Source organism: Myotis davidii, unplaced genomic scaffold, assembly GCF_000327345.1.
Source record: "Myotis davidii unplaced genomic scaffold, ASM32734v1 scaffold269, whole genome shotgun sequence".
Lineage (NCBI taxonomy): Eukaryota > Metazoa > Chordata > Mammalia > Chiroptera > Vespertilionidae > Myotis > Myotis davidii.
The window spans coordinates 1,856,648-1,870,372 of NW_006383008.1; the positions used below are offsets into that span (position 1 = coordinate 1,856,648).

The 13,725-nt window shown below is 36.9% G+C and overlaps 1 protein-coding gene across 1 annotated transcript in view; it reads right to left on the bottom strand.

Annotated features, from left to right (window-relative positions):
• Nucleotides 1-1,395: 1,395 nt before the first annotated feature.
• FHL5 (four and a half LIM domains 5) overlaps nucleotides 1,396-13,725 on the bottom strand; it is a 29,040-nt gene continuing 16,710 nt past the window's right edge. The window contains exons 2-6 of the mRNA XM_006778238.1: nucleotides 10,612-10,782; nucleotides 9,558-9,732; nucleotides 8,521-8,690; nucleotides 4,468-4,654; nucleotides 1,396-1,898 (exon numbers count right to left, since the gene is read on the bottom strand). Of these exons, the coding sequence (XP_006778301.1) occupies nucleotides 1,735-1,898; nucleotides 4,468-4,654; nucleotides 8,521-8,690; nucleotides 9,558-9,732; nucleotides 10,612-10,770 (855 nt within the window). The 5' untranslated portion in view covers nucleotides 10,771-10,782 and the 3' untranslated portion in view covers nucleotides 1,396-1,734. The remainder of the gene's footprint in view (nucleotides 1,899-4,467; nucleotides 4,655-8,520; nucleotides 8,691-9,557; nucleotides 9,733-10,611; nucleotides 10,783-13,725) is intronic.

Below are 13,725 nucleotides of genomic sequence, written 5' to 3' on the forward strand. Positions count from 1 at the left end.
TCCTTACCTGTTATGTGAAATTTTAAACAAGTCAGGAAAAATATTGATAGGTTTTTCTACATTTTATAAAGTAGAAGTAAGCAAATATCCTGGCATTGTTAATATAAAAGGAGGCAATTATTACTTTCAAATAGCCTATGCAGGCTGACCTTTTATTAGTATCTCTAAGTTGTTAGCATCTCTGAATGTCCTTGCACTTTAAACTATTTCAAAACTGGTGTTTCCATAACGTTTTAATCGAATCTCCTGGGATGCTAGTTTAATCATGGTAATCAGCCACAGCATATAATTAGATTTCAATCAGAAAAGTTAATGCTATGTAATAACCTGAGAGTAGATGCATAAAAATTACATCTAGGTGGGTTTCTTCTCCTGACCTCCCCCTATACCACGCAAATGCACTTAAAAGGTTGATAACTGACCGTAGAGAACAGAGGTTGCTTTCACTTGTCCCACACAATGTGGAGTGTTGTCTAAGGCAGCTAGACTTTTCACTAAGGCAGTTACTTCCCTTATGACCAATAAAAACAGACTTCTTTGTAAAATGACTGCTTAGGGGTGAGAGTGCACCCCTGGGTCATGCCGGAGACTGAAGCTCTGGGGTGTGGCTGGCATGGGTGAGGTGGGTGGCGCAGGCGAGAAGGAACAGTGGGAGGGCTCATCTATAGCCCACATGGCTCTACTCTATGGCGTTACAGGTCCTGAATTACCAGCAGTGAATTATTCTTTTTCAGTTATTAATATTAGATTTCGTTAAAGCCTGCTTTTATGTCTTTCCATTAATCATCTATGTAATTTTAGAAGTCAAAATGCATGAGGCTCAGAGCTAATTATGCATTCTATTATGCCTTTAGATATCTGGATGAAAGTCATGTTCCAACACTCAGTCCCTTCCCTAAAACTCATTTCCACAAGTGATGATTTAATGATCTATTTACTTTAAAGGTTTGCCTTGGAGACAATGATTATCCTGGTTAGCTAGCTTGAAAGAATAGACATTTTCTCTCATGAAATATGTAAGTCTTTAGAAAAATTATGTGGGCTTTGAAAATACATTTAATAAAATATGTTTTGACTATCCCCAGGTAGAGAGAACCCATTATATTATATAGCGTATCAGAGACATTGATTAACCATGGGAACCAATGAGCTGTGGAAGCAGTGTGGATGAGGGCAAATTGCAGATTTGTTTTTCAAAGCCAGTACGTGTGAGTAATAAAAGAATGATAAAATGACAGAATTCTTAAATGTGCTGATTGCTGATTAGTTTTCCCGGATCACTGTTTTATTATTCATACCACCATATGTATCACTAGCTTGCTAGGAGCACAAACATTAGTCTTACGTATGCCTTTTAATTTGATCTCTCAATATCCTTTTTACTCTGCAGTTTTGAACAACATCTGTCTTCAGTACTAACATCCATGACTTCTATGTATAGGCCCTCTACTTGGTTACAATAAAGAGATATGCTCCTATTATTTCTAACAGCAGAGTGCAGTATTTTGCAAGCAGAGGTTCCTTTGTGATTTAGTATACATTCATTTCCATTAGACTGTGCTTTTTTTGAGCTCTTATAATACAGTTCACTAAAAATGTGTGCAAAACCCTTCTGCTATGAAGTTTACATTAATATTTTCTAAAACTCTAGTCAGAAATATGACTTCAACCAAGTTCTGGATTTAGTGAGAACAAAAGCAAGGTGGATGTTAGGAAGGGAAGGACTGTCTCCGTCTAGATGTCAGTCTCCACCCCAGAGCCACATTTGCGGCAGAAGATTTCCTTGTCCTGGGTCAGGAAGCCTTCCCCCACCAAAGAGACTGAGCACTTCCCACAGTTAAAGCATTCGCTGTGCCACTGACGGTCTTGAAAGCAGATAAACTTGGCACCTCTGAGACCTGTAAAAAATAGGAGAAAAAGAATAATCTATTCTTTCCATGAATAGATTGAGCATTCAATCAGGATCTCTTTTAGGAACTGGAGATGCAGAAAGATGACCCTGAGGCAAGTAACCTCAAAAGGAATGCTGCCCCCATGCTCTGCATCCATCTGGGACTGTCACCCAGGCAACAGGTTCCTCTGATGAGATCCAGTCTGATTCCCAGTGAAAACTTCCCATTATCTACACAAGTAGGTAGAATTTGGATATAAAAAGCACATAATTTTGGAAGCAGATAAGGACTGCTAAGACAGATAAGGAAATACAGTGCAGTGCACTGGGAATAGATACTCAAATAAGATATCTTTCTCTTTTCTCTTGTTGTGCCTTTGTTTTCTTAGAGGCAATATTAGGATAAAATAAAATAAAATTGCACTTCATAGCCTGATGTCTGATGTTTTGATGACTTTTAGTTCTCCTCCTTCTTTTTCCATGTTTAAATTTTACGTAGGATAAAGTTCTATGCTCATATTGTGGTCTGGGATACAATTTCCAAAAGCCCCAAATCTAGAACTTTATCCAGATTATCATGCAGCTAGCCTAACATGATGACCTCATTACCTTGCCCAGAGACAACTTCAGCCTGTGACAAAGATCTGTGGATCTGATCACTCTAAGACCATGTTATACCATGATTAGCTCCTAAGAAGTGCCTTGTCAGCTGTCACCACTTGGGCCTCACTTGAGCCATGGTGTTTGAAGAAAGGCAGAATTTGAGTCTTCAGTGGACACTATCTCTATATCCCTAATATGAATCCAAGACACACAGTTCAAGGAATTGGTTTTGAGGAGTTGTAGTAAAGGAGAAAGGTCTAGGAATTGGGAAGGGGTTGGAATATCCCTAAGATTGGGTCTTTATTTATTTGCCAAGTTTTTTTCAAGTGACCTTAGTACTGTGAACTTCCTGTGATTTATACCATAGAATGAGGCTAAAATAGTTCATGTGCTTATTCACATATAATTTCCAAATAGCCCATTTGGGATGGTGAAGCAAAAAGAATGAATAAGCATTCTATTTCAGATAAACTCTCCTTAATATTATAATGAACTTTTATTTCCACTTTAGAAACATTATTTGATGTCTTTACATATAATTTACCAGTTCATAGAAACATTTATATAAAATTTTTCTACTTTTCTTGATTAAATAAATTTATAGCTTGGTACTTATGGTGCTATCATCACTTTCTAATAAGAGTAAATCAATAATGAACCAATTAATTCTTTTAATGTTATTCAAAACATTGACAAGCTGATTGTAAGAATGATGTTCTCAAAAAATGTAAATCATCTCTGTTCATAAAACTAATTATTACACATCTAGCATTTTGATGCTCATGCGTTTTTCTTGAGTTTATTAGTAAGCCTGTACAGTGGCAAATGTTCTGAGGGCTCCTGGGCTGCGAGTAGGTACAGGCCAGGCTGAGGGACCCCACCGAGTGCATGAATTTTCGTGCACCGGGACTCCAGTATGAAATATTATCTAAGAATACTAGGCATGAGGAGTTCTGCCACATCATTCAGTGACTGTAAATTACTTAGCAGAATGATGGTGGGGATTCTCAGGAGCCATGCTAGCTTTAGTTCTTTTACTACAGGGTGAGCATTTTAGAAGGGTCTCTGAGGAAAAGGTAATGCTTTGTTTGTTGCCTTGAAAATCTATTTAACACAGATTGATCTACCACTTATGTTATTTTCAAACATGCCACGTGTACTTCGTTTCTTCAGCAGAACACTAGCTGGTTTTATTTCATCTATTCATAATTAAAACTTAATGCAAGGGAAAAGAGGAAAAAATAGAATAATACATTTGTTTGAAACATCTTAAAACGAAGTTTAATTAATTTGTAACCTATGCTACCCTAATTTGTACAGCTTTGGATTTCAGTACAATACTTACATTTAATTAAAACATTTTCCATTTTTAAGGCCCTTTCATCCTTGTTTGGAATTAAGCAGGATTTTTATTTTCAAATATCCCTTCCTTCCACTCGAATCCTTAAAGGTCCGGCTCTGACCAGGCCTCCTCATGAAGGTCTCTATGTCTCAGTTCATCCCGTTCTCCTCTCCCTCTGAACTATTCCTTTATTGAGAGTTAGTACCATTACCTTTAGGATTAATAATCCTCTCGAGCAAGGGTGGGGAACCTTTTTTCTGCCAAGAGTCATTTGGATATTTATAACATCATTCAAGGGCCATATAAAATTATCAACTTAAAAATTAGCCTGCTATATTTTGTCAAACATTTAATTAACTCACCCCTAATGCCTTGACAGGGCCAAACCAAATGATTTCATTGGCCTGATACCAAATAATTTCACAGTCCTCTAGAGTATAGTTACCCTGATTATAATCTATATTTGCCTGGAAGGGTCTGTGTAATATTTCTGCTTATGTATTTTGTGTTTATCTAGAAAAAGAAACATAAGGAAAAGATTACCTTTTTTTTAATTTTTAGAGTGAACTGTATAGCATTTATGTAGCCATAACTGTCTCATGTAAGGACTGTATTCAACTAAAGAACTCACCAGTAATGGGTTTGGCGCAGGCTACACACTTTTTGGCATAAAGATGGTTGTAGCAGTCCAAGCAGAATGGATAGTCATCTCTGGACATAAACTCTTCATCACAGAGCTCTTTCCTGCAGCCACTACACAGAAAACACTCTTTATGCCATGGCTGGTCATGAAATGTTATCCAACCTGAAGTTATCACCTGCCAAAGGATCACAAAAAAAGGTAATGACCGTGGGAGCTATACGAATTCAGACCTTTTGTGATGCTCTTCTATGTCCACAGGTGATTCTTTGGGCTACTTGATCATCTTGTGTCAGGCTGTCCTTTTTCTAAGATTTTTTGGGGGATGGATATGAGAAGCAAAAGGCTATAGAGATATGAACTGGTGACACATATCTTAATTTTTCTCCCATAATGGAACAGAAAGGAAACAGGGATATAATGGATCCAGAAAAAAGAAAAAGAACTCAACTATTGATTTCATTTCTTATCTTTCTATGACTTTCTTATTGGTCTTCAAAGATCTGCCATTAGATCTAAAATATTTTCTATGCTCTGTTCTTATTGCCATGTTTACCTTTTAAGGATGCTGAATAAAAAGCTTTTTTCCTGAAGGCTTTCCTCCAGGCTCAAGAATATCCAGCAGTAACAGCCCTGAATGGAATGGATAAGCACCATCATCTGTTAGTAATGAGCTAAACTTAAGTGTTTTTTCGGTCTTCAACCCTGTGCTAAGGGATTGCCTCTTCTTACTATTCTCAACATACCTACACAGTAGGGACTATTATCTTTCCCCTTTATGAGATGAGCAAGTACTTGGGGTTAGAGTGGTTGTTCCTTGCCAGGGACACACAAAGCTAGCATTCAAACCTGCACAATCTGACCCCAGAGCCCATTTGCTTAAACATTAATACAATACTGAGGCAAGATAACTTTGCAATGGTAAACAGTTCATAAGTCCTTGTTGAATGAGTGAATAAACTCCAAGGGTAAAAGTGTTTGGAAAGCAATTCCAATATTGTATCTAGCACAAATGGTATACTGTGGGCAACAGTGTAAGTTTTCAGCGTTAAGGCTCTAAGAGCACAGGTTGTACATTGATGTGTGATGTGCTAGAATTGTGTCAGAGATGGTTATCATTCCTCCATAATATATGTTTTTTTTTCTATACCAGTTGAATCCTTGGGTTCTACTTTTTAAAAGGCAGAGACATCTTTCTTTGGGATAATATAGGTAAAAACTTGTGTAACAATTTTTAAGTCATAGCACCTTGCAGAATCATGGCTATTGACCTGCAGTAGCTGTGGATCTTGGAATGTGTTCATGTAAATGTTTTATATTATAAGTGGTTCATTATAAGACAGTGGTTCTCAAACTTCCTAATGCCGCGACCCTTGAATACAGTTCCTCATGTGGTGACCCCCAATTTCATTGTTACAAATTGAACATAATTAAGGCATAATAATTAATCACAAAAACAATATGTAATTATATATGTGTTTTCTGCTGGTCTTAGGCGACTCCTGTGAAAGGGTTGTTCGACCCCCAAAGGGGTTGCGACCCATAGGTTGAGAACCGCTGTCTTATAATGACTGAAGCAATATTGTAGCTGAGATGGTTCTTGTAACCTTTGTATTTCAATGAAGTAGATAAGCCATTAAAATGTTATTTGCCTGTGATAGAGGGTTTTAAAATGATTATTCTAAAGATATTTTAAAATATAACAAAAATACCTTAAAAATTAAAGGTATTATGAAGAAAAGTTATTTTTCCTAAAGGGAAAAAAGTACACCATTCTAAATAAGTAATTGGGAAACATGATGGTGTGTGTGAACACAAGCAATTTAAAATACTCCCTACTGACTTGAAATGCCTTAGAGCAGGCACAGCAGAATTCAAGATCCCTTTGATTTGTTTGGTCAGATGATTAGCAGGCAATGCTTAAAAGATTCAAACTTGAAAAAATGTGTTCACAGCAAAGTAAAACTTGAAATGTACAGCAAAGACTATTTAATTAGGGAGAAGACACTGGGGCATTAAAACAGATTGCTTGTGATCATGTTCCTTTTGAAGAGGCAGGTGGGCTAAAATAAAGTCTAATATCTAAGCTTAGTTTTTGCCACTGATTGATGCCAGGATTTAGATCAAGTTTCTTCTCTGACAAAGTGGAGGCAATAATGATTTTACATTCCGTAGATGACAGCTGATAAGTTGCAGAATAGTCTATTTGAACCTTGAGAAGTTTGAATCCAAAGCACTTGTAGTTTGAGGTTACTTGCTGTTGGGTAGAAAATAAAATTTAGTTTCACAAAATAAAATTTATGAAAAGACTTCTAAGAGCCTGATTGACAAGTAGTTTTTGCCTAATTTTTAAAAAATATTTGTTCTTTGCTTAGATTGAAACGAATTGTTTTTCTTCAGATTGGATCATTTTGATGAGAAACGTTTATATCTGGCTTTCCTTAAAGGATTTATGGCTTAAAAAATTAAATAGAAAATAATCTGGCTTGTCATGATCTGTCTACTATCCAATATAAACATTTTATACATTTTTAGTGACTTCAAACCATGTCCTAAATATAGGACAGGTTCCTATAACCTGGGAAATGCCAGAGGTTTGGCCCCAGACAGCGCTCAGCAGCTGATGTACTAGAGAAGGTCCTTTCTTGAATCTTTACAGTATTCTAATGTGTGCCCAATCAATGACATTAAGATAATTCCCATAAGTCTCATTACTATTTTAGAGTAAATCTTTAAGAAACAGTCAAAAAATGGCCAACTTCACTGCCCCTCAAAATAGTGAGATAAATCTATTCATTTTTATTTTGGGTATCTGTTTCTAAATGTGTCATTGACTCTGACAATTTTTTGGAGCTTCACATGTCACAGGGTCATAGAGTCTGACTATTGCTTTTGAAGTCATTCTCCAAGTCAGTGTTTCTGGTAGCGTAATGGAAGTCTCCGGATGTAAGATGTCATGATCTATCATTTGTAAGTTTCAGACATTATAGTGTAATTTAAGAATTATAACTTAGGGGTTTATTGATGCCACCTCAAATGCAGTAGTAGTATTTTAAATATACCTAGAAAATTACTGTGTATGTTTGTATGCATGTATGTTTATTTATGCATTTGTAGAAAGTAGTAATGAGACTTCTGGCTTTCCAGATGCAATAATACAAAAGGTCTTAAGATAGCTGCCAAAGTAGCCCATATATCAAAAGTGTTGAGAAATCATGGTAGTAATCCAATGTATTTTCATGATTCAGCTTTCTCATCACAATTTATAGTGCTATTTTAAACTTATGATGCCTCAGGGTCAAGGATTTCTTCAAGAACATCAATATATATTTTATAGACTACAGACAGGTTTTGTAAAGGTGACAGAGATGAGCGACTTTTTCACAAAAGAAGGTTAGAGGATAAAAAAAGAATTGGGCAAAGTCTACTCGAAAAAAAAAAAGACCTTTCTTTTGGAAAATATGTTTGGAATTAATATCAAAGTTAAAGGAAGTGAAGGCAGCCACACAAAGGTCTTAGTCTTCTGTCTGTTTATTTAATGAATTTCCCTAATGATCTCCCTTGAGCCTCCCTATCTACTCTTTAGAAACATAAAAGCTTCAAGCCAGAAGACATTTGTATTGCTGAGACATAATGTGAGGAGTTAAACATCTTGTTTAAATTGGTTCACTTCATCACTCTGTGAAACAAACCCATATTTCTCTGCAATGAAATAGATCAAAAATTATTTTCTTTGCAATATTTTGTTCAAAGGAAGGTGTGTATTCTCTACTAGAATACATGAAATTAGAGGAAAACAGTGAATGGAAGTGGAATCTCAAGTCACTTGAGATGTTGGAATATTAAATTAATGTTCTGGGTGGAATTTTATGGTAAGAAAAATAGATGACTATCCTCAATGCGACAGGTAGTGGTTTGGACGTGTTGGAATTCACACTAAAGACAAATGTAACCTGGTAGTATCAGTTCACTTCCACTATATAGTACAGCTAAAAGGCAGTGGTCTGGAAGATTCCCCAAACTTTATCCTCTTTAGATAGTTACCTTCTTACAAAAGTTGCAGTAGTGAGCAAACTCCTTCTGAAAACACCGCACACAGTAATTGCCACTCTCTTTGGAAATCAAAGGTTTAGTTCCTATTGGCTGTCGGCAATGCTCACACACAAAACAGGTTTCATGCCAGTAGTTTCCCTTAAATTCCATTTTGCGGGAACCTGTACCCCAAAATTAATAACCTGTTAGTACAAATCAAGCATAACTTTATAGCTTTTTAAGCAAAGATATGTCAAATTATTTAAAATATTATTTTAAAGTGATAAATTAATTATCCTTATAAAAATAATGTTTTGTTGGCTTCCAAAATATTTATCTGGGGAATAAAAAGTAAATAGAGTTCAGACATGATGACGGTTAGTCACTCTTTCGCTGAAAACTCTTGTGCTTTGGAAGCTACAGTTTTGAAATGTGAAAGTGTTATAAGTAGAGACTCTGAAAGGCTGCATGTAGTTTAGATAAATTGGGCCATAATCATCCTTACAGGACTTTTAGGAATGCCAAGGGCACAAACTCATAAGATTGATGTGCAGTTATGATCAACTAGAAAATATTTGAATCCATAATAAGAAAATAAGAGAGTCCTGTTCTTATGCTGCTGTCTATACGGATTGAGAAGAGGGTCAAAATCATAGAGAATTAGTGCTTGCCTACACGGGTAAGGGATCCACGTAATCTATTGATTACGTGGATCCCTGTTTTCCCTAAGAGAGAGCAAAACTGCCCTTGGTTATATCTAGGACAGGGTGTGTAATGCTATGTTAGCATTATTGGTATAGATTTTATCTTTACTCTATGGCTCACATTCTCATTCAAAATGCTTCTATGACCTAGGTTTAATTTACCCATTCAAGACAGAAATAATAATGATTTATTTCTACAGTACACTAAATGAGGTCAAGGGATAGCAAGAAAGGTATTTTTCTCAGAAGCAGGTTTTTGTTGTTAGCTGGTATTCTCTTCTGTGCTTGGGTTAATTGAAAGCACGGTTACTTCAGTTAGTGACCAGAACTCCCTGTTGATCTTACCAGGCATGATGGTCTTCTTGCAGTGGAAGCACTTGGAGGAGCACTCATTGGAATAGCACTCCGAGCAGAGCAGGCGCTCATCCTTGGCAGCAAAAGGCTTTTCCACCAAAGAGTGATTGCATTTGGCACAGTTGAAGCATCTTTCATGCCAGTGCCGGCCTTTGTAACAAAGATCCTTGGAGACGTGAATAAAAGTTAATTAAATGTGTTTCAACAAAACCAGCCATTTTATAAGACAAAACTTAACACTCCTGGGACTATGGTGCCAGTAGGTTGTGTTGGTAGCTTGAGGGAAAGTTGTTATTGATACTATTACCCATGGAGAGGAGACTGGGGCAATTAAGAGCTAGAGCCTGGGGCTTTGTTGGTTGATTACTGAAGACAGATGGAAAATAAGTGGACCCTCTCCTATTTCTTCAAATTTCCTCTATCTTCCTTTTATAAACAAGAGAGGCTTGTCATGGAATAATCTTTTATTTTATTTTATTTTAAAATATTTTCATTTTTTTTTAGAGAGACAAGAAGGGAGAAAAAGAGAGAGAAACAGATATGAGAGTGAAACATTGATCACTGCCTCCTGCACACCCCTTACCAGAAATCAAGCCCAAAACTTGGGCAGGTGCCCTGACCCAGAATCAAACTGGCAACCTCTCAGTACATAGACGATGCCCAAAGGCATGTGGAAATGAGGCTGATTTGAAGCCAGAAAATAGATTCTTTAATCTTTACACATCCTATTATCTATGTATTTATTCATTTATACTCTTGTGATTCCAGAAATAACTCAACATTTTATTGGTGTAACTTTGGACAAATAGCCTATTTAATATTTAGCATCCTAAACTATCTCCTAAAATCATTGCAAAGATTAAAGTATATGTTATATTTCATAGTGCTAAGCATAGTGCCTTGAATTTGGTTGATGGTAACTTTGAAGATCCTTATACCCAGTAGCAGAGCTATAGAGTATTAAAGGTTAAATAAAGGAAAAGAGGCTTTCCAAAGCATTTGTCTGCTCATATGCAATAATTCTGTGAACTGACAGAAGACCTACCTTGGAACCTGATTCAATTGCTTCTTTGCACTCCTCACAATAGTTACAAAAGATGCGATCATAACATTTGATGCAGTATGGATTGCCATCCTTTAGCATAAATTTCTTCCCAAGAAGTGATGCTGAGCAGTATTGACAGTCAAATTGAGAAGCTGTCATTTTGCTTCAATCCTGTGAATAAGAAAATGATCCACGTATATAAAAGCAAGTTTTGTTGATGAGAGAGATTATAAAGCCTCAATACAATGTGAGTCAAGCACTGAAATGAATTTGTATTTTCTTTTAAAAAAATATATTTCTTTGTTGATTTCAGAGAGGAAGGGAGAGGGAGAGAGAGATAGAAACATCAATGATAAGAGAGAATCATTGATCAGCTGCCTCCTGCATGCCCCCTACTGGGGATTGAGCCCGGAACCCAGGCATGTGCCCGCCCTTGGCTGGAATCGAACCTGGGACCCTTCAGTCTGCAGGCTGACGCTCTATCCACTGAGCCAAGCCAGCTAGGGCTGAATTTGTATTTTCTTAAGAGAAAATTCACCAGTTTAGGAACATATGCTGTAGCCATGCTGAAACTGGGAGGGATTTGGGAAAGGCTACTCTCTGATCCTGCCAGTTTTGTGTGCTTTGCTAACAAAATGCATGAAGCGGGCAGCCAGATTGTGGAAAACGTCTTGCATTCATCATTCGCTAAATGTGGAATTCAATGAGAATGCGCTATGTGTTGAAATAGGATGGTTCCACCTCAGGGATATAAATATGAAGTGTTGATAGGGCTTTCACTAGCTGTCATCACTTACTATTTTGCTGGAGAGGTCTGGAGGCGGAATTCCGTGGAAATAAGAATTCTCTTTTACTCTAACTGCAATAGAAGTTATTAATCAAGTACAGTACATTTTATAGGCCATTCTTTTAGTTCTTAAATCTTTTTTGGGTACCTAATGATTTAGACACATTAGTCCTAAGATCTTCCTGTACCATATACTCTCCTTTGGGACATACTACCTACTTGTGGCTTCAAATATTCCATTGACTCCAAAATCTATAGCTTTAGCCTGTTTATGACTTGCTTCCTGGACATCTCATTTAAATGTCCCACCCCAATACCAAGATGACCAAATAAAACTCCTCAGCTGGGAGGATGCAGTCTAAGCGCCAGGTCTTTGTGACTGGAGTTGAGCAATTGCCCAGATGCAGAAGTGCAGATAAAAGCATCAATGATAGAAAGAGCTATAGCCTTCCTTAGGCTTTTGGGCTAAACTAACATGCATATAGAACAAATAGCAGTAGCAGCAGCATCTTACAGGATGAAACACTGATATGAAATATAAAGCGAAAGCCGGAATAAGAATTCGAGTTATTTTATAAATTTAGGAAAACATTAAAGAACAAAACATAAAGATGTCAAAAGAGTTAATTGGGCATTGAACATGTGCTTTCCATCGTCATCAAAAGCAATAGCACTGAGTTTATTCTTAAGTGAGATTTGTCATTTCTGAATTTACTGTCATATATTAAGAGCTATGAATATTTTTTAAATTTCCATCTCAGATTTTTTTTTAATTTTAGCTAAATCAGAAAGTCAACCCCGGGGACGCGTGCCCCGGCGGTGGCCCACGGGACGCCGCGGTGGAAAAAAAAAAAATAAATAAATAAATAAATAAATCAGAAAGTCAATTAATTAGTATAATGCTTTTTACAGCGTTATATATGCTAGTTTTTATTTGCCACATTTAGATTGTATTCCCACACATTTTGCCTTCTTTCATTTTAATGACAACATTTCCCACAGAGTGTCTTGCTGCGTATACCTTGATTCTGTATATAGTAGTTTTGCTATATAATGTTCTTCACTAACAGAGGAAACACTGAGGATTTGGAACATGTGAGTCTTTCCCCGAGGAATATGAAAATTCAGACTAGAAAGTTCCCAATGGAACATCCCAAAATTATCTATCTGCAAGGAACATTGAATTCTGTATTTGATTAATTTCACAGAAATGCCCCTTCCTTGTGAGTGCACGTACACTCAATGTGTTACTGAGGGAGTGGAGACAGGAAGAAATAGAGCTGATTCCCTTGAAAGACTTTAAAATGCAAGTTTTATTCTCATTTACAGTGATGAAGTGTTTGTCTCTTAATAGTGAAATAGGGCATATACCTCTAACTTTTATGACTTAATAGGAAAAATGCCATTTTCATCATGATATTTATTTACCCGTAGATGTATATAATAGCACCCTGGAGCACAGCCTCGCAGAACTGGGAACTCCCAAGGTACTTCCACTTTGCAAGGCTTTTAGTATATTATAAAATGAAGAAACAACCAAAAAGATTACCAAAGTGGTAGATGGTTTCAAATATATAGGAAGTGTTTAATTTCTTAAGTCGAATTGTTATTTCTTATACTTTACATATATTAGAGATATTCTTTTCTACATGTTGTGTTTTGATTTCTAAAGGTTTTTTAAAATAAGAGGATGATAAATAAGAAGTAATATGTCCTTTCCTTATGTTTGTCAACAGAGAAATAATCCCGATGGGTGTAGCATAACCAGAGAAGGGTTTGGGGAGCTGGTGATAGGCATGGAAGTTGTCCAGACAAGAAAGATCTTGGATGCTATAGGCTGATGCAAAGGGTCGACTACTGAGGGGGGCCATTTGAGATGCAAGAGAGGGGAGGAGACAATAAAGTTCTCCCTCTCTGTCTCTCAGTACTCAGTGGCCATGGAAATGTGCAAAGCAAGGACATGGTTCCAATATACACGAGCTTCATACATGAGCATTGCACAAGTTAGGGACAACCTGTGTATGTCCTACTACTTTCCTGCCATAGATTGCAGGTTTCAAAAATGAGAGGGCTCTTCCATCTTATGATGGAGTTGAAATGTGCTAGATTATAATAGGGGCATTCTGGTTTTCAACGTGTCTCTGTGGATGTGCTTTAGAGGAATTTTATTTACTTGAGGGAATTAGATGACCATATATCTTTTATTATAAATTAGGGGCCCAGTGCACGAAATTCGTGCACTGTGTGGGGGGTGAGGGGGAGTGTCCCTCAGCCCAGCCTGCCCCCTCTCACATACTGGGACCCTCAGGCATTGCCCCCCCTCACCC